We start from the raw sequence: 19143 nt of genomic DNA on the forward strand, positions 1-19143 counted from the left end.
TTTTGACTTTGGACTTTAATTAAAGTCTGAGCACTTGGAATCAGCATAATTAAAGTCTGAGCACTTGGAATCAGCATAAACGGTGCTCGCTTCTGACAACACGAACTTTTCATGCGATTATTTATGTAATCGAAGCAAAGTGTCGTCGTATATTGGGAGGCATATTCGACATCACTGTCATTCGTCGCTGCAGTGAATTAACAACTTTTTTTTTGTTTACAAATCGTCATGGAATTCGGCGCCTCGGTAAATGTGTTTAACGGTACATTTACCACTTTATCTATTAATTTCGCCGCCAAGTACATATGCAATTATGAACCGCCTCCACCAGCTAGAACAGCAATTGAAAGAAAAATGTGACCGAAACAAATCTAGTACGTTCTCAACGTATCCATATGAGTGAATTACAACCCAGCACTTGGAAATTAGAGCAAAAAATGTGATCTTTTGTCGATTTTTGCTATTTATTTTTTCAACAATTGGCATTGGGGAACTGTATGCAATGGTTTCTTATGACAAGAGAGAGAGAGAGAGAGAGAGAGAGAGAGAGAGAAGGTAGCGTAGTCGTCACGATGTCATTTTGACAGCATCCACCAACTGTATTTACGTACTCATGTATTGTATTGTCGGCGTAACTAAATCAGCTACTGTACATCCGACAGAGGTTTTTTCAAATGTCACCAGTAAATACCACAGTAATGCTTGGATTCAAAATATGTTATAAGTGTTTGGTTCCAAACCATCATTTGAACGATTGATGAGAAACACATTGTTGAAAACAAAAGACGAATGAGTCTGAATGGATATTTTGAAAAATCAATTTCAAGATAATTGAAGAGAATGAAGAGTAAATTACACAGTGTAACCAAGTATATGTCCCTATCTACTTTCCGAGATGATGGCATGAAAGTACTCCACTCAAATGAATTCTTTGAAACTTCATGTGTATACAGATTCTCAATGAAATTTTGTTTTCCCCTTGATAGCTGTTACGCCGGAACAATTAAATAATGAGAAATGGGAAATAGCTGAAATTGCTCGTTCTTTTTCGGCGAAATTCAATGTTATAGAAGAGTCTTCTGAGAAGACTCACTTCAGTTTATCCAATACACACGGATTGAGCTATCACACAAATTGGAATCAGCATCGATTTCGACTGTTCGGAAATATATTTGACGGCACATTTATTTCATCTCATTTATTTCGCCAAATTCATAGGTGGTTACAGATGGAAAATTTAATGAACCACCTCCATCAGCTGAGGCAACAATATAAAGAGAGACAAAAACGGACTGAAACAGCTCTAATAACTGTCATTGACGCATCTATGTGTAGTAGAAGTACAATTCAAACACAAACATATACAATTGATTGAAAATAATAAAAACAAGTGAATGCATGTAGGATCCCGATTATAAGTAGCAACAGCGAATCATAGGTATCACATACAGCGTAGTTTGCGAATACTGCTGAAGCAACAATTTTTGCGCTTATCTCCAGACTTGACGAGAGATATTTTTTTGTAATACTTTGTCTTTTCTTCAAGTGCTTCGAATATCACAAATTGTAAACATGGTCCGAGCATGGTACATGGATAGTGAAAACACCGATCAACGATTGGAACATCATCGCAATCCACCGAAATTCCTTGAACTAGACGAATTGTACAAGAAAACTGGCGTGGAATATTTCCAGGTAATTTTCCATGAAAATATCTAAAGCTTCGAAATGTTATTGTGGTTTTTTCTTTTAATTTCATATGCAGTTGAATGCCGATACGTTCCAAATTGACGGAAGCTTGGATAAAATTCGCAAAGAACGCAATTATTCCTATGAAGATGAGGTAAAAATCGTTGAGTAATTAAGTCGAGACTGTGGCATTTTACCGGCATTATAATTTTCGTAACGAAAAATCTCTTTCATTCAGATCATCTGTTCAAAGGATTGCCTTCCGGACTATGAAAACAAATTAAAATCATTTTTCACCGAACATTTGCATTCGGACGAAGAAATTCGATTGGTTGTTGATGGTTCCGGATATTTTGATGTCAGAGAGTAAGTGAAATAAATGTGAAAATCCCGAAAATAAAACGAATTTTTACAAATGCAATTTTCAGTGGCAACGACGAATGGATCCGTATTGAAGTTGTTCGTGGTGATTTAATCGTGATTCCAAAAGGGATTTATCATCGCTTCACATTGGACTCAAATGTACTTTCAATTTATTAGTTAATTTTATTTCATTTTTAGTACGTATATATATTCTAAATCAACATATTTATTTTTTTTAGAATTACATAAAAGCCAAGCGCTATTTTATCGGTGAACCAGTTTGGTTGCCATACAACCGTCCAGCTGACGAAATGACAGTGAGACAGGAATATTTGCAGCAATTGCAAAAAGGATTCTAAATAACTATGTCCCGATCAAAAGTCTTCCTCGATCAATTTGTAAATATCAATTTTTAAAAGACCAAAGAAAAAACGAGAAAATCCAATAAAAATAAAACAATGTCAATCAAAATTGACATGAATTCGAATTGAAATGTCTTTGAATGCGTTCGTTTGTGTTGATAGACAAGATGGCGCTGCTGGGCAATGTGGTATTGAAGTTCATTGTTCTGTCCATCTCTTTCGCTCTAATGTTGATTCATCCATTGAAATGTCCCGTCTCTCGGTTCGTCTCATGTTTTTTCGTTTAATTCGCAATATATAGACACTTGACACTGAATTACACACCAATAGTCAATTTCAATAAATAAATGTGAAGTAATTCCCCGTCTGACATAGGCTGTCTGTGTGCGTTTATTTGTTTACTGTACTCTCTAAGTGAGCGAAATCCAAATAATTAACATTCTTAATCAAAAAAAGTCAGAACCAAAATAAATTTCAAGTTTGAACGGGTGTGAAATCAATTGAATTAATCGATCAAAATGGCTAAAATGGCATTTCAACATCAGGCGGGCACTGCCATGGAGTGTCTTAGTGTAAGTATAATCATCGTCCGATGTTTTCACTCCGGAATAATGGCAGTAAAAAGGTTTCCTTGGTATTGGCCATTGCTAAAATAAGGCAATGGATAGTGTTAGGATACTATTGGAAAAATTGCATTATTTTTTTTTCTGATTGGATATGGCTCATACTGATGAATGCATTGATTCTTCATTTAGATTCCGATCGTAGTCCATAAAGAAATGGATTACGATGCCGAAGGCAAAGAAGTGCTAAAATGTGGCTTTAAAATTGGTGGTGGAATCGATCAAAACTATAAGAAAAGCCCACAAGGATACACAGACAATGTAAGTTGACGCAAGTGGTGCATTCGTCCGAGACGATGAATTCGAATGAAAATAAAATTTAGTTTTATACTACTGTTTGTTCAACAATTTAGGGCATCTATGTGACCGATGTGCATGAGGGCAGTCCAGCATCTCGAGCCGGTTTGCGTATGCATGACAAGATCTTGCAATGTAATGGATACGATTTTACAATGGTCACGCACAAAAAGGCCGTCAGCTACATTCGAAAGCATCCCGTTTTAAATTTGCTGGTGGCTAGAAAAGGTGTCACATCGACATAAATACGCTACACAGCCCAGATGATTCAGCGTAAATAGAGAAATAAAGACCGAACATCGAGCGCATCGATTATCCATCCATAAATCCAAATGAAGCGATGAAACAAATCATAAGAAAAGAGAAAAAAATATATCAGCGCACAGAGAGTTAAGCTAAAGACAAAGTACTAAACGAATTCCAGATTTATACACATAGAGAAAAGAGAGAGAGAGAGAGAAAAGAAAACGTGTATTATTATTGTTTTCCGAATGGTGTGTTTTTTTATAATTTTCAAATTTTATACTTGTAGTAAATTATATACAAAATGTGTATGTGTGTTACATTCTAAAGAAAACTAGAAAGAAATAGGAATTTTTTTTGTCGAATTTTTTGTTCGTTTATAGGGAATTTACAGATAATTTTTCTTTAAGCCTAAGTAGTATTAAATGAAGAAAAATAAGAAGAGAAGAAAAGTGAAAATGAGAATGAATTAGCTTAGAAATGGTGAATAACAATTCAAAGCATCTCCACAAATACCTTTTTGCATATTGATTAAGCATTGATTAATATTATCAGATTTTTTTTTGTTTAGAATTCTATCGTTTACATTCAAAGAGAATATAAATGCAAATATGTTTAAGATGAACTGTTAAATTATTATCCTCCTCCACCTGCTCCTCAGTGCATATAAAACGAATGAAAGAAAAAACAATAACATAAAATGTAGACGAATTTTTGCTCGTCCAACTTATATTTTTCAACTTATTTTCCTCCAAAAAATAAAAACTCTTCCAGTGAAGTTCTCTCACACGTTTTGAGAATATTATTTCAGTACTGTGACAGTAAACAATTTTCTTTTGTTCATTCCATTTTGAATTGAAATAAAATGAAAATATCCATTTAAATCGCATTGCCCATTTTATTGCTTGTGTGATTTCACTCTGTCCATTCGACGAGGATAAAGGTGTGTTTTTATACCGAGTGAAAGAGAAAAACAAAATTCTTTAATCGAAACGAGAACTAATCGAGACATTAAACGTTCGGCTATCAACACAGCAGAACGAGACCAAGCCATTGAACGCATCCATTTTCACAACGTGTGAGAATCGGCTAGACGTCACTCATACAGTAGATGCAGTACTTGTCTTTCTAAATTCCAGATTCAAGTTTTTGGTGATCTGTGAACTGTGTATATTTTTTTTGTTAAATTCAAAGGGAAATTACAAAAATCATGACGGAAGAAGAAGCAGTAAGTACATTTCACGAACTAAATAATCGGATTGAATATTGTGTGATGCAAAAAAATCGGATAGTTTTATTCGATGTGACCATGAAATATATATGAATTTGCAAATGAAATGTCGTGTTTGAAAGGTGTTATTAGTGGGGCGAATGGAAATGTGCAATTTTGATAAATTCCGTGAAATATGAATCAAAGCCAATGAACAAGAGTAATTCAAATGAAACGCCACAATTTCAAATAAACAACCAAAATGCGATAAGTAAACCATAAACATCATATATAAACTCAACTGAAAAGCCATACGAAGATGAATGAAGCAAATTGCATTAGTCACAAGCAAATTTTGAATTGATAGCTTGTGTTGGTTTACAAATCACATATTGGCATTACATACGGCGCAATTTGTAATCAGCTGCCCCCGATCGTGAGCTCATTTGTACACACAAACCGAATTCCGAACATATTTTTTAGGCTGCCATTTCACCACTGAAACATGATATTGAATAATCAATTTCGAATGATTTCACAAACCTAACCTCAAATTACATGCATTTTCCCTTTGATTTGATTCGACACATGCACATTTTGAAATTGGTTTTGATGGTTTCGTGAGAAAGTACTTTTACGGCGAAAAAATGTGTCATCATGTTTTGATGGATTGTTTTGTGTGTGATTGCAATTTTCTGATCTTGTGTCTATCGTTCGTTTGGTTCTATGTAGATTTTTGATCCGGCTTTAGTTAAAAAGAAGAAGAAGAAGAAGACGCCATTCGATTTGGATGCGGCTCTTGGCGATAGCAATGCCGATAATGCTGACAAGGACGAAGGTTTGTGCGATTTTCATTTGTTTGTGTGCCAATTTCAACAATTCGCATTCAATTTCGTCATAATAATGCCTGTGTGTAATATATTGGAATCGTTTTTGTTTCGTTTGTTTGCAATCCTAGGCAAGGAAAATGACGGCGGCGCAAATGAATTCGATGAAAACTTAGATCTGGAAAACTTTGGTAAAAAGAAGAAAAAGAAGAAGAAGCCATTCAATCTGGATGAATTGGAGAACAATTTGCCATCCGGCGAAAGTGAAGACAAGAAAGAGGATGCGGTCAATGATGCAGCCGGCGATGAGGGCGGTAACATCGAAAATGACTATGACCTCGATCTAGACTTCTCGAAAACCAAAAAGAAGAAGAAAAAGAAGAAGGAGCTCGACGAATTGGTTGCCGAAAAAACGGAAGAACAACTACAAGTCCAATCCGAAAATGGTAAAGTTAACCTCATTTATTATGGTGCACAAAAACAACAGCCAAACATTTAATAACACACGTCAAATAAACATACATATTTCTCTCTAACTTCATGCAATCAAAGTCGAGGAAGGAACAATCCTTGATACGGGTATTTAATTATATTCGATTTTCGATTTTATTTTTTTCGGTTTTGATATTTTGTTTGCATTTTTCTTGTGCTCATTTCATAATCCATCTCTTGACACAATTCCGAATAATAATTATTGATTTATTTAATTTTGCAGTCGAGGAAAGTAGCACAACTTGGTTTGGTTCGGATCGAGATTACACGTACGACGAACTGTTGAGCCGTGTGTTTGAAATTATTTTGGACAAAAACCCTGACATGGCAGCTGGCCGTAAGCCAAAATTCGTCATGAGACCACCACAAGTATTGCGTGTCGGTACGAAAAAGACATCGTTTGCCAACTTTACAGATATTTGCAAAACGTTGCACAGGTAGAAACCATTGGATAGATTTCTTTCATCCGACACATGAAGTTGCATTGGATGATAATAAATTTTTGTGCGCGTTTTTTGTTTGTTTGTTTAGACAACCGAAACATTTATTGGATTTCTTGCTAGCTGAATTGGGTACGAGTGGTTCGATGGACGGCAACCAACAATTGATTATCAAAGGTCGATTCCAGTCGAAACAAATCGAAAACGTCTTAAGAAGGTATGGACTTACCATTTCCGCAGAATTTTTGTCTGTACCTCAATGACTTACCCATCATTTCTCTTCTAATTTATTTTTTTTTCTGCACAGATACATCAAAGAATACGTCACCTGTCACACCTGCCGCTCACCCGAAACCATCCTCCAGAAAGACACGCGTCTGTTCTTCTTGCAATGCGAATCATGCGGTTCACGATGTTCGGTGGCTAGTATTAAGTCTGGTTTCCAAGCTGTGACCAGCAAACGTGCCGCCATTCGTGCGAAAACGGCTTAGAAGCGATTTTTAAATTTTCCATTGCACTAATCGTGAGAACATTTATTGGTATACAAAGAGCAACAACAACAGAAAAGAAAACCATACTGCAGCAAGTTGAATGATTGATTTAATTTTATATTAATAGAAAATGAAACGAATTGAATTTGAACAAGAGTGACTAAATGAAAGAAATTACATTAGAAATCGTGTCTATTTCGACATTATTTTTTTTAGTTTTTATGCGCTGGTTCAACGTCCAAATTCTTTTGTTTTTGTTTTTTTTCGATAAACAAATGTAACAAGTGGAATGAAATCAGTACACAAACATATGCAAAATAATAACATTGAATTGATTCAAATTATACGAACAAATCCCGTGTATTTATTTCAATCTATCATTTATCTTCTTTTCGTAGGAAATCTTATGTCCTTCTACAACATTTAAAAAAAGGTTGTGGAAATTCGCATGGAAAATGTTTTATTCGCAAGGCTTGTGTGCATCGCATCTCAAAACGAGAAACGATTTCGTGTGTTCAGTGGCTGTGTTCAGTGTCACATCGCATTTCGATTGGTTTAAGTGTTTGAGTTGGCACACGTTGCGATACACTTGGTGCAGTGCAGTGAAAATCTTCAGCAAGGACCAATGGCCTACTAGAGAAATAAGCGTGCAACTACAAAGCATGAATCGCACAGCCAATCGCCAAAAAAACAAATGTCAATCGTCACAACTGTCAATATATGCTACAATCACCAACACATTCAGCGCAAAACATGTGTCCAATAGATTGAAAACTGTATTTGTTAGTGTGTATTTCCATTTTCTTCAATTTGTTACCTCCTTTCATATATGTGCTCCACTCCGTGACACTGCACACACACACACACACACACACACTTTGTGTGTATACAGATAGAATTCGATGTGTGTCATTTCCTTCAGTTCTTTCGTAACGTTTCGGTTGCCGGAAGTTTTATTCTTAGACCATGTTTCTGATTGCAGAAAAAAAACAGCAAAACATGTGCGATAGCAAGAATATCGAATAAAACTGTGTGTACATAAAGTGTAAGATAAGAAGAAAGTGATAAAATCTAATGTGACTAGTCATTGCGTACCTTGTTTCAATGTGCTGTCAAATACCAACGGGATGAAATATACCGTTTTCAACTGTTACCGAATTTCCAACAAGTATGGTATTTCATTATTCCTTTGTTTCATACAATTTTTGCGCAAGCAATGAAACAGATTAGGTTAAGGACATGAGTAATAATCGAGTAATTTAATAACTTTCATTATGACGGATTTCGTGGAACAATATTAAAAGAGTTTTATTCTAGAATTTTTTTTAAATGAATTCAATGACAAAGAATTTTTTACCACTGAATAATTTCTGTAGACCGAAAAATTATCGCAATTCAATCATCGGCATAGCAATGAAAAAGAGGAATGAATTATCAAAAGTTGAAAAATGGCACACTTGATTGCTCAATACTAAGGAAATACCATAAGAAGCCTGATCTACTTTGGTTTTAATTTTTTTTATTGGTACCACATGATGCGACAAACATTCCAAGTTCTTCGAATCCGCAATCGATATCAACAACAACCCAGCAATCAATTCAATTATTTATCATACACATATCAAATTGGTGTTTGTTAGTTGGTATGTCATGAATCGTTTTTCCAGGAAATTGATGCATGACCACTCTGTCAATTTAAGGAAGAAGACGTAAAAATATGCAAACCATACACGTAAAATTCACCGCGTTAGACATTTGTGCGAAATTTATAATGCGATAGCATGACACGGCAAACGTTGTGCACATGAAGACATTGGCTAAATAGAAGCGAAATAGAAATAGGAATGTGTCGCTGTGAATCCGTATCTCTCGTAGTATTTTGTTGCTATTGTTGTTGTTGTTGTTTCCAAGTCCACAAAACACTCTTTATTCATGTGCGAATAAATGATTGAACGTTTTGTAAGTGCTTTCATGTGAATACATTTGAAACGCCATATTAGTGCGACGGTTTCTTTTTTTTTTAATTCTTCGGTTTCAGTTTTAGTAGTTGAATAGCGTGATACTTTGGTCAAACACATAAAAAAAAATTGTTGCTATTTCACAAATCCATACGTAAATGACGACAACAGAGCGAAGAGGAAAAAAATTGTGCGCGCTGCCTCTCGCATATTATTTTTTTTTTCCGTTCATTCTCTCGTCTTCTCTATTCAGTCGAGCAGTTGTGTGTGTATATATGGCGTGAACACACATACGCCACATATCTTGCTATATTGACTTTTATGTGTTTGTCAATGGATTTACAATGAGGTTGAAGAATCGGTTGGCGCGCGCGGTTTGTTGCTTTGGTGTGCTCAAATTTGAGGCACTCAGCGTTCGGTGTTGATTTTAGTGTATTTCATGTGAGACACCGACAAGCATCGATTTGCGAGGCTCTACTCTTCTTCGCTCATTATATATATATCGTGTCGCGCGCGTGTCAAGACTCGGTGTGTACCGCAAAATAAGTGAATCGAGTGAAATAGACTCTAAATGAAAAATAAACCGGCAACTCACATTTCAACCGCAATCGTTTTAGTCGCCTTAAAATCATTACGATTGAATTTTCTTACCCGAAATAGATATTTCATTAAGTGCAATCATCTCAACGCGAATTGAGCTCAAACTTACCGATCTATTCGGAACACAAATCACACGGGGTATGCTGGTTTTTCGTTTTTGTTTTTAGTTATTATTTAGCGCAAATTGAAATTTCAAACGATCGTGATATTCGTTCAAATGGGTTCATTATTTTGGATTCGCTTTTGATTATTGTAAACGTGTGTGCTATGATGATCGCACAATCTGACAGATAACTGCACACCTCAACAGATATTACATCATTCGGTCAAATGTGCGGTTTCTCCTACATATTTTTTTACAGTGCTTTGAATCACTATTTGGTGTTGTCTTGTTGTTGTTGTTGTTTCTTCATCGTTAGAACAAGTTCATATTTCGTTTCGGTTCGTTCGTCACATTTTGAATGGAATTTTTTGATTTCATTTGCAAAAATTTCGTCATCAGAATAGATTTTGATGCCTATCTCCGTGTGTGTGTGTATGTTTCTCTAGTGATACTTTGATTTTATTTTTTTAATTTCGTAATTCCATAAACATAAATCATTTCATCCGTTCACGCAACAGCAATCGTGGAAAATATTGTGTGGTGACAGAGAGAAAAATCGACACCAAGTGTACAGCCGGTAGCATTTCTCACAGTTCATATTGAAATAGTTTCACCTTTTGATATTAAATGCTTAGCGATACCGAGCATTCGGATAAATTGCTATCGTTCTACAAATGTGACACAGTTCCTCGTAATAACGATTTGTGATTTTATATGTTTATGACGGTAGTTTCATGCGAACAAATATAAATCACATGTCTATATAACAAAATAATCATTGACTTAAATGTCATTCGATTTGGAGAAGCGTAGCAAAGATAGAAATTGCAATGCAGAGGAAGGAAGAAAGCAGGAAAGGAAGAAAGGAATCGAGCGAGTGACACAATTACCACGTCACCGAATCGCAATTGGAAAAACAGATCATTAGGCAAACAATTTGAAAACGATTTGGTGGAATTGAAGAAAAAGCTCATTTCGATTTGTGTACATTACATTGGAGAACGTGTGCCTCCGTGTGTGTGTATGTGTGGTTGTTTGTATTTTGTTTCTAAACCTTTGAAATTGTATTTGAAAAAAAAATCGAATAGAGTTGGTTGCTGATCGATCGGGAGCGGGAGTGCGGTATGTTGAATGTGGCCTGAATTTTTCATTGTAAATGGTCGTCGGTTGTTTATATTGTTATCAAGCCGTCGCTGAAAATCGACATAGTTAATATGTATCGGGTTGAGGGTGCCCGAACGAACTCAAGAGAGAGAGATAGAAAGAGAGAGAGAACGAGAAAATAATTGTATAATCGATAAAATCAACTACATGAATCGAAATCGCCTTCCATAATATATATTTGTACAATTGCGTTTTTACATATATGGAAGAACAGCACAGTTCAAAACATGTCTCATTCCACCTGGCTTCTTTGCCTGGCCCATGCCACATGCCAACCGCTCTATGCACCAATTAATTTATTATTGGTTAAAAAGAAGAATTCAAGTATAAACTGGAGACCTACAGAGTTGGTTTCATAAATACAATGAAACATTTCTATTGATTTTCTCGTCTCTCGTCTCTCTCTCTCTCTCTCTCTCTCTCTCTCTCTCTCTCTCTCTCTTTCTCTCAACAATTCATTATAAACGAAACGAAGAAGAAGAATTTGAAATGAACTAAACCGGATCCTGAAATGTTTGAATTTGAAACGATATTTCATGTTTGAATAATTGATATTCTAATGCCCTTGCAGGCCATCAAAACTACGATGATGATAAAGTTCAAACCTTATCATTATTCGAATTGCAACGCCGAACGTCGCACTGAATTCAACACAATTTAAATATAGATACACGTGTTCATTCACATCCCATGGACAGCGAAAATGAACGAGCGAAACGCATTCGACTCAATTTCAGGTCGATGTCGTTGGCCCCACCCCAATTTAGTGCTGGGTCGTCCTATATACCAAAATTTAGTGCTAATTTAGTGCTGTCGATTGGTACCTACCATAATTTTAGTGCTGCCCTCTATGCGAAAATTTTTGATTTTGAAAAAACTGACCATGTCGTTTTGGCCACTTTGTATGGGATTTTCTCGAAAGCTTGACATTATCGATTCCTCGTATACCCTACAATTTAGTGCTATTTTAGTGCTGCCAAATGACACCCCCCACGATTTTGGTGCTGCCCCATGGACGGGTATTTTTGAATTTTTTCGAAATTTTCATGTCATTTTTTTTCACTTTGTATGAAAACCACCCTAACGCTTGACTATTCTGATTTCTCGTATACCCCACAATTTAGTGCTATTTTAGTGCTGCCAAATGACACCCCCCACGATTTTGGTGCTGCCCCCTGGACGGGTATTTCTGATTTTTTTCGAAAAATCGCATATCAAAATATCGATTGGCGTATTTATTGCAGAAAAACTGGTCAGGGGGGCATGATTTTTTCAGATAATTCATTCAAATGACTCTAAAAAATTACACGACGTCCTTTTCGGGGCTGCTCCTCACCTTGGAGAGATGGGAGAGTTTCAAAAAGTAAAAAAAAATTGCTCAAAATTATTACAATTTTAGTTCAAATTAAGGTTTATATTCCGGAGAATTAAGGTACATGTCATCAGCACCGCCCGGAAATAGTGCTGGTAAACCAGAATATGTAAAAAATAGTGCTCGAATAGTGCTGTCGAATGGCGTTTTCAGTTTGCAAAAATCTTGTCTGGTGGCCGAGCGATAATTGTAGACATTTTCGGAAAAATTGGTTTTCGGTACATTTTCATGGCAAATGTCCGAAATCGATTTTTTTCGGATGAATGCTGGTGTAGCAATATCGGCACTGCATCTAGGGGAATATCACGCTCCTGAATCTTGTGAGATATTTGAGATATTTGAAATAAACATCAATTGTATGACATATTTTCGAATATTTCGAATAAATAAATCAGATTTTTGTGGACTTTGGAGATATTTGAGATTTTTTGCATTAAATCCGAATAAATACATTTAAATATCGTTCATAATCACAAAAATCCACAATATTCCGCCATATTCACAAATATCCACCATATTTCATACGACAGATTCTTAGAGATAAATTGGATTTTTTTGAAATATTTGAAATAATTTAAGCGTGATATTCCCCTAGCACTGCATTCTATTGCTACCTATGCTTTCTTATTTCTTTTTGTGCACATACACAAATTTGAGCACATTTGCGTATATGACGTCGTCGACAATAACAAAGATATACCATTTCGACCTTTATTTTATTGCCAAATTTCCTTGTCGAGATGTTGAGAAGTATTAATGTGTTTTGCATTTTATGCATCTTCGCAAACGCATTCTTTTCTTATATATTTAGTTGAAACTATTTTCTTCAATAGTCCAACCCAAAAATAATAACAAGGTCAATAACAAGGTCGCTTTCTTCGTATACAAATACATGGAAAAGATTTGACGTAAGACGCCAAGACGCCACTACGCGTGGAATGCTCGAAGCTGTCATCGTACACATATTGAACACGAACATTGTCGTTTACACAATCGCACTCACACAAATGAACGCATCGATAGTGCCCGCTCAATATATGTACGGTGAATGTTTTGAGTGTCCCTCGCCTAGAGTGCTGCGTGTCGTTTTTCTTCGTTTATTAAGCGATCTTGTCAATAATATTTCATTTAATTGGTTACAACTATTATTGAGTGGGAAAATATCGAAGAGTATTCAAGCATGTACGTTTAAGAATTAGTAAAATCTTGGTAGTTTGTCATCAGAAGTCATTGAGACAACTTCCTAAGTGTATCAGCTAATATTTTTGTATTTTCCTGAATAAATCCTTATAAAAACACAGTTCAACGAATATTTCAATACTTCAACATTAAAACATAAAAATATTGTCTCTTGATCGCAGTCATACAATTATTAGCAGATACACTGGCTCGATGACTCCTGTTCGGAAAAGTGAAACAGTGTAGAACAATCGAGTCGTGAAGGGAGTCACAATATGAGTCATAATCGGAGTCATTCATTTGTCCAAAGTGATTCAAACTTGATGTGACTCACTCTTCATGAGTCGTAAGAAACGAGCTAGATTCTTACTCCATTTTGAAGGCAATGAGTCAGTCGAGTCAAAGAATCAGAATTGATACATTGAACGTTCGGAAATCTTAAGTCCCATAAATCTTTATCGTTTCAAAACTTAAGCTATTACCCAAAAACAAACAACTCAAGATTTCTGAACGTTCATTGTATGACTTATTGATTGCATGAGTGTGCGGGAAATTCATGACTTTCTGTTTCGCGCACCAATACTGCATGTAGATTTTTGATGATTTCTCTGGAATTTCTGCTCGTCACTGCATCCTGGTGCGAACAGAAATTCGGGGAAAATTGGAGAAAACTGATTGATCAAATTACACGCACATAGAAAAGAGAATCAGTAGACCCTGCGAATTCCATTGGTGAAACGTCAAACTACCAATAGATTTATGAGAAATTAGTGCTATTAAAAGCGAAACAGAAAGTCATGAATTTCCCGCACACTCATGCAATCAATAAGTTTTGAAACGATAAAGATTTATGGGACTTAAGATTTCCGAACGTTCAATGTATCAATTCTGATTCTTTGACTCGACTGACTCATTGCCTTCAAAATGGAGTAAGAATCTAGCTCGTTTCTTACGACTCATGAAGAGTGAGTCACATCAAGTTTGAATCACTTTGGACAAATGAATGACTCCGATTATGACTCATATTGTGACTCCCTTCACGACTCGATTGTTCTACACTGTTTCACTTTTCCGAACAGGAGTCATCGAGCCAGTGTATCTGCTAATAATTGTATGACTGCGATCAAGAGACAATATTTTTATGTTTTAATGTTGAAGTATTGAAATATTCGTTGAACTGTGTTTTTATAAGGATTTATTCAGGAAAATACAAAAATATTAGCTGATACACTTAGGAAGTTGTCTCAATGACTTCTGATGACAAACTACCAAGATTTTACTAATTCTTAAACGTACATGCTTGAATATTCCTTCGATATTTTCCCACTCAATAATAGTTGTAACCAATTAAATGAAATATTATTGAAAACATTATTTTTGGATTGGACTATTGAAGAAAATAGTTTCAACTAAATACATAAGAAAAGAATGCGTTTGCGAAGATGCATAAAATGCAAAACACATTAATACTTCTCAACATCTCGACAAGGAAATTTGGCAATAAAATAAAGGTCGAAATGGTATATCTTTGTTATTGTCGACGACGTCATATACGCAAATGTGCTCAAATTTGTGTATGTGCACAAAAAGAAATAAGAAAGCATAGGTAGCAATAGAATGCAGTGCTAGGGGAATATCACGCTTAAATTATTTCAAATATTTCAAAAAAATCCAATTTATCTCTAAGAATCTGTCGTATGAAATATGGTGGATATTTGTGAATATGGCGGAATATTGTGGATTTTTGTGATTATGAACGATATTTAAATGTATTTATTCGGATTTAATGCAAAAAATCTCAAATATCTCCAAAGTCCACAAAAATCTGATTTATTTATTCGAAATATTCGAAAATATGTCATACAATTGATGTTTATTTCAAATATCTCAAATATCTCACAAGATTCAGGAGCGTGATATTCCCCTAGATGCAGTGCCGATATTGCTACACCAGCATTCATCCGAAAAAAATCGATTTCGGACATTTGCCATGAAAATGTACCGAAAACCAATTTTTCCGAAAATGTCTACAATTATCGCTCGGCCACCAGACAAGATTTTTGCAAACTGAAAACGCCATTCGACAGCACTATTCGAGCACTATTTTTTACATATTCTGGTTTACCAGCACTATTTCCGGGCGGTGCTGATGACATGTACCTTAATTCTCCGGAATATAAACCTTAATTTGAACTAAAATTGTAATAATTTTGAGCAATTTTTTTTTACTTTTTGAAACTCTCCCATCTCTCCAAGGTGAGGAGCAGCCCCGAAAAGGACGTCGTGTAATTTTTTAGAGTCATTTGAATGAATTATCTGAAAAAATCATGCCCCCCTGACCAGTTTTTCTGCAATAAATACGCCAATCGATATTTTGATATGCGATTTTTCGAAAAAATTCAGAAATACCCGTCCAGGGGGCAGCACCAAAATCGTGAAGGGTGTCATTTGGCAGCACTAAAATAGCACTAAATTGTGGGGTATACGAGAAATCAGAATAGTCAAGCGTTAGGGTGGTTTTCATACAAAGTGAAAGAAAATGACATGAAAATTTCGAAACAATTCAAAAATACCCGTCCATGGGGCAGCACCAAAATCGTGGGGGGTGTCATTTGGCAGCACTAAAATAGCACTAAAATAGCACTAAATTGTAGGGTATACGAGGAATCGATAATGTCAAGCTTTCGAGAAAATCCCATACAAAGTGGCCAAAACGACATGGTCAGTTTTTTCAAAATCAAAAATTTTCGCATAGAGGGCAGCACTAAAATCATGCTAGGTACCAATCGACAGCACTAAATTAGCACTAAATTTTGGTATATAGGACGACCCAGCACTAAATTGGGGTGGGGCCAACGACATCGACCTCTCAATTTCGCCTCATTAACCAAATGATGTTTGATGCTTTTGTTTGATAACCGAATGATTTTGATCGTGATTACTTGAAATAGAGAGAGAAAGAGAGAGAGAGAGAGAGAGAGAGAGAAAGAGAGAGAGAGAGAAACTATTAATGATTATGGACGTAATCCAGTTGGAATCAGAATTTGAATTGAGTATCGATTAGTTGGAGGTGCTTGTTCACACCTCGCTTCTTTGTGTTTTCAATTCACATATTCACAAGCAATTGACTTTTTGAAGTAATCGTTCAGTGTAATTGGAGGAATTCTATTCATTTCCTATTCTATGTATATTTATTTGAATAAATGGCAAGAAACCAAAGTGTGGAATTAAAAAGTAAATGTTTTGAGTTAAAACCAAAGACTTTTAATTTTATTTCACTGAACATGACTCCTTTGTAGTCAATAAAGAGCCGCGATGTGATACACAATAACAGCCGACTGCACACGTTCAACCATTTTCTCAATAAAGAAGGAAAACCTACTCGTAAAAGTGTTGTGTTCGTTTTTATGAGTCCAAATCGAATTGATAAATCTCATTGTTCTTCTTTTTTCTTTCATTCTTAGGTCCACCTAATTGGTTAATACCGGAGCTCTTCTCCCTACACTCTCCATGATGGTGCTATATGACTTGTTTTTTTACTTATCCGATTTGCCGCGGTGGCACATATTCGCGGTGTTCTTAGTGGGATATTTTGTATACTATCTCATCGAAGTAGTTAAGGTTGGTTGAAATTCTGACAGAGTGAAATCATTCTACGTGTTTTGCCCATACTTTAACAAATCATAGTTTATCATTCATAACGCCATTTTTCCCATTGTAATGATGATATTTAATTGTTGTTCTCTTTTATTACATTTTTTTTGTTTTCACACTCGGAATGATAGCGACCAATTTTGGCTGTTGATGAAGGACCATTCAAGCAATACTTGTTGAAAAATGTGCCCATGTTGCAATTAAAATTTTGGCCAACATTTTGGTGTTGTGAAAGTCGTGCTCAAACTGTGTTTGCCAGTTTATTGCGACAACAAGTGTTGCCATCATTAAATTATCGCCGTGAATTGCTCACGCTAAAGGATGGCGGCGAAATTGCATTGGATTGGAGTGAGCGAAATTGTACGGATGAATCGCCTGTGATTTTAATTTTACCTGGTTTGACTGGAGCATCACAGTCAGAGTATATCAAATGTTTGGTTTCGGCTGCAAATGGAATTGGCGCTAGAGTTGTTGTGTTCAATAATCGTGGACTAGGTGGGGTTGCTTTAAAGGTAAATTGTTCAATGTTACCGGTTTTTGTGACTCGGATTTTTTTTGAACATGGTTTTGAAATTCTGACCTTTCTTTGAAAAAAAAACATCACTTTTAATTAGACGCCTCGACTCTACTCGGCCGCCAATGTGGAAGACTTGTCCGAAGTGCTGCAGCATTTACGTAAATCATATCCAAATTCAAAAATGGGTGCGACCGGAATAAGTATGGGTGGTTTAGTACTTGGAAACTATTTGTCACGACACAGCGAAGAGTCGCGGAATATCTTCACCGCTTGTAAAATCATATCCGTTCCATGGGATGTGCAGAAGGGAACAGTCAGCATTGAAAAGCCGTACTTAAACAGCATGCTCGGCAAACATTTGACAAGTCGACTCTGTCACACACTCAGCCAGTATGAAATTCTTAACAAAAGCCGCCATGACATCGATTTCGATCAAATTCTAAAAAGTAAAACAATCAAAGAGTTTGACAGCAATTTCACATCGAAACATTTTGGCTATAAGGATGTTGATCATTACTACAGCGTGGCCACACTTCACAACAAACTGCACAAAATTTCCGTAATATAACTTATTGAATTTAAACCATTTAATTTTCATTAATGCTAACAATATTTTTTTTTTACAATTAATTAGGTTCCGTTGCTTTGCTTGAGCGCTGCTGACGATCCATTTCAACCACTTGAAGCAATTCCAACGATAGCAGCCGAGCAATCGAGCCATGTGGCCATCGTTGTGACTGCACGTGGCGGTCATATTGGATTCATGGAAGGTGTTTGGCCAAAAACTGGCGACGAATACATGGCACGGCTCTTCACACAGTACTTTTGTTCAACATTGTTCGATGACGAATTTAAAAATGTAACGGAAAACATGTTAAAAACTTACCCAAGACACCCTGATCAAGATCCAGTTGATCTTAGTTCCAATTAATTGTGTTACTGCAAATTAGCATCACTAGAATTAAAAAAATATTAATCGTGAAGACAAAAAAAAGCAAACATAGGAAACAAACAGTTATTTATTCGGTGTTAAAAGATTCTTTATATTTATAAAAATCCAAATAATAATAAATTGCAAATTAAGTGCCGTTTGAACAGAGTTATCCATTTTGTTTAGGGTAGAGAAAGGGTTTTCTAGTTAAACAATTATTGTGAAAATGAAGCAAATATGTATATCAAAACAGAAAAAAAAAACAGTTGCCTTACTAGTCGTAGTGTGATACAATGAATGAATAAAGCAGATTTATTTATTTAAAACGATGATTGTGCAATGATTCTTTTTTCCCCTCTACCCACATCACTCTCTAGCATGCTAGCGTGTGCATTGTTTCCCTTTCCGTATACATTGCGTTGCAATTATTTTTGATTATAATGATTCAAATGTCAAATCAAGCTTTATTGAATCGAGTTGAAGGTGTCAACTAGAATATTCTACAAATTGCATGATTCTTTTTCATTGCATTATCATGATCAATCACATTGTGACTTCGATAAATGGCCAGTTTTTGACTAGGTTTTTGAAATATTCACAATTGTACTTGTAGAAAAATAGATTGTGC

The 19143-nt window shown here is 35.7% G+C and overlaps 4 protein-coding genes across 12 annotated transcripts in view; all 4 read left to right on the plus strand.

Annotated features, from left to right (window-relative positions):
• The window catches only part of LOC129573965 (acireductone dioxygenase), a 3645-nt gene extending 1106 nt beyond the window's left edge, over positions 1 to 2539 (plus strand). For 2 of the 4 annotated variants that reach the window (XM_055455189.1, XM_055455190.1), the window contains exons 3-8: positions 1219 to 1438; positions 1547 to 1695; positions 1766 to 1843; positions 1928 to 2055; positions 2118 to 2211; positions 2292 to 2539. In XM_055455189.1, the coding sequence (XP_055311164.1) occupies positions 1573 to 1695; positions 1766 to 1843; positions 1928 to 2055; positions 2118 to 2211; positions 2292 to 2411 (543 nt within the window). In that variant the 5' untranslated portion in view covers positions 1219 to 1438; positions 1547 to 1572 and the 3' untranslated portion in view covers positions 2412 to 2539. Of the gene's footprint in view, positions 1 to 1122; positions 1696 to 1765; positions 1844 to 1927; positions 2056 to 2117; positions 2212 to 2291 lie in introns of those variants that run through there. The other 2 variants (XM_055455191.1, XM_055455192.1) reach the window with 2 other exon arrangements.
• Positions 2540 to 2583: 44 nt separating this feature from the next.
• Positions 2584 to 4455, plus strand: LOC129573966 (tax1-binding protein 3 homolog). The gene is made up of 3 exons (XM_055455193.1): positions 2584 to 2986; positions 3170 to 3298; positions 3391 to 4455. The coding sequence occupies exons 1-3, from the start codon at positions 2933 to 2935 to the stop codon at positions 3577 to 3579; spliced, it is 372 nt and encodes a 123-aa protein (XP_055311168.1). The 5' UTR covers positions 2584 to 2932; the 3' UTR covers positions 3580 to 4455.
• A 191-nt stretch (positions 4456 to 4646) lies between these two features.
• LOC129573962 (eukaryotic translation initiation factor 2 subunit 2) lies at positions 4647 to 7391 on the plus strand. The gene is made up of 6 exons (XM_055455184.1): positions 4647 to 4805; positions 5520 to 5625; positions 5746 to 6060; positions 6330 to 6543; positions 6638 to 6763; positions 6854 to 7391. Exons 1-6 carry the CDS (start codon positions 4788 to 4790, stop codon positions 7035 to 7037), a joined length of 963 nt encoding a protein of 320 aa, XP_055311159.1. The 5' UTR covers positions 4647 to 4787; the 3' UTR covers positions 7038 to 7391.
• Positions 7392 to 7581: 190 nt separating this feature from the next.
• Positions 7582 to 18841, plus strand: LOC129573961 (phospholipase ABHD3). 6 transcript variants are annotated; one of them, XM_055455181.1, is made up of 6 exons: positions 9291 to 10130; positions 10217 to 10820; positions 16878 to 17034; positions 17199 to 17579; positions 17682 to 18143; positions 18219 to 18841. In XM_055455181.1, exons 3-6 carry the CDS (start codon positions 16924 to 16926, stop codon positions 18513 to 18515), a joined length of 1251 nt encoding a protein of 416 aa, XP_055311156.1. In that variant the 5' UTR covers positions 9291 to 10130; positions 10217 to 10820; positions 16878 to 16923; the 3' UTR covers positions 18516 to 18841. The 6 variants fall into 6 exon arrangements, with proteins under 6 accessions (XP_055311158.1, XP_055311154.1, XP_055311152.1 ...); XM_055455182.1 differs by having other exon boundaries at positions 10217 to 10719; XM_055455183.1 differs by lacking the exons at positions 9291 to 10130; positions 10217 to 10820 and adding an exon at positions 7582 to 8210.
• Positions 18842 to 19143: the final 302 nt, after the last annotated feature.

Source organism: Sitodiplosis mosellana, unplaced genomic scaffold (genome assembly GCF_009176505.1).
Source record: "Sitodiplosis mosellana isolate CC-2019 unplaced genomic scaffold, AAFC_SMos_1.0 Smas_scaffold_6150, whole genome shotgun sequence".
NCBI classification, from domain to species: Eukaryota; Metazoa; Arthropoda; class Insecta; order Diptera; family Cecidomyiidae; genus Sitodiplosis; species Sitodiplosis mosellana.

What these genes read in the sequence shown, in the direction of transcription:
- LOC129573966 (XM_055455193.1), top strand. Translation starts at nt 2,933, where the DNA reads ATGGCTAAAATGGCATTTCAACATCAGGCGGGCACTGCCATGGAGTGT. An exon ending in CTGCCATGGAGTGTCTTAGT is followed by an intron (nt 2,987 to 3,169) that starts GTAAGTATAATC and finishes TTCTTCATTTAG; the next exon opens with ATTCCGATCGTAGTCCATAA. An exon ending in CACAAGGATACACAGACAAT is followed by an intron (nt 3,299 to 3,390) that starts GTAAGTTGACGC and finishes TCAACAATTTAG; the next exon opens with GGCATCTATGTGACCGATGT.
- LOC129573962 (XM_055455184.1), top strand. An exon ending in TAATGCTGACAAGGACGAAG is followed by an intron (nt 5,626 to 5,745) that starts GTTTGTGCGATT and finishes TTGCAATCCTAG; the next exon opens with GCAAGGAAAATGACGGCGGC. An exon ending in ATTTGCAAAACGTTGCACAG is followed by an intron (nt 6,544 to 6,637) that starts GTAGAAACCATT and finishes TTGTTTGTTTAG; the next exon opens with ACAACCGAAACATTTATTGG.
- LOC129573961 (XM_055455183.1), top strand. Translation starts at nt 16,924, where the DNA reads ATGATGGTGCTATATGACTTGTTTTTTTACTTATCCGATTTGCCGCGG. An exon ending in ATCTCATCGAAGTAGTTAAG is followed by an intron (nt 17,035 to 17,198) that starts GTTGGTTGAAAT and finishes TCGGAATGATAG; the next exon opens with CGACCAATTTTGGCTGTTGA. An exon ending in ACAAACTGCACAAAATTTCC is followed by an intron (nt 18,144 to 18,218) that starts GTAATATAACTT and finishes ACAATTAATTAG; the next exon opens with GTTCCGTTGCTTTGCTTGAG.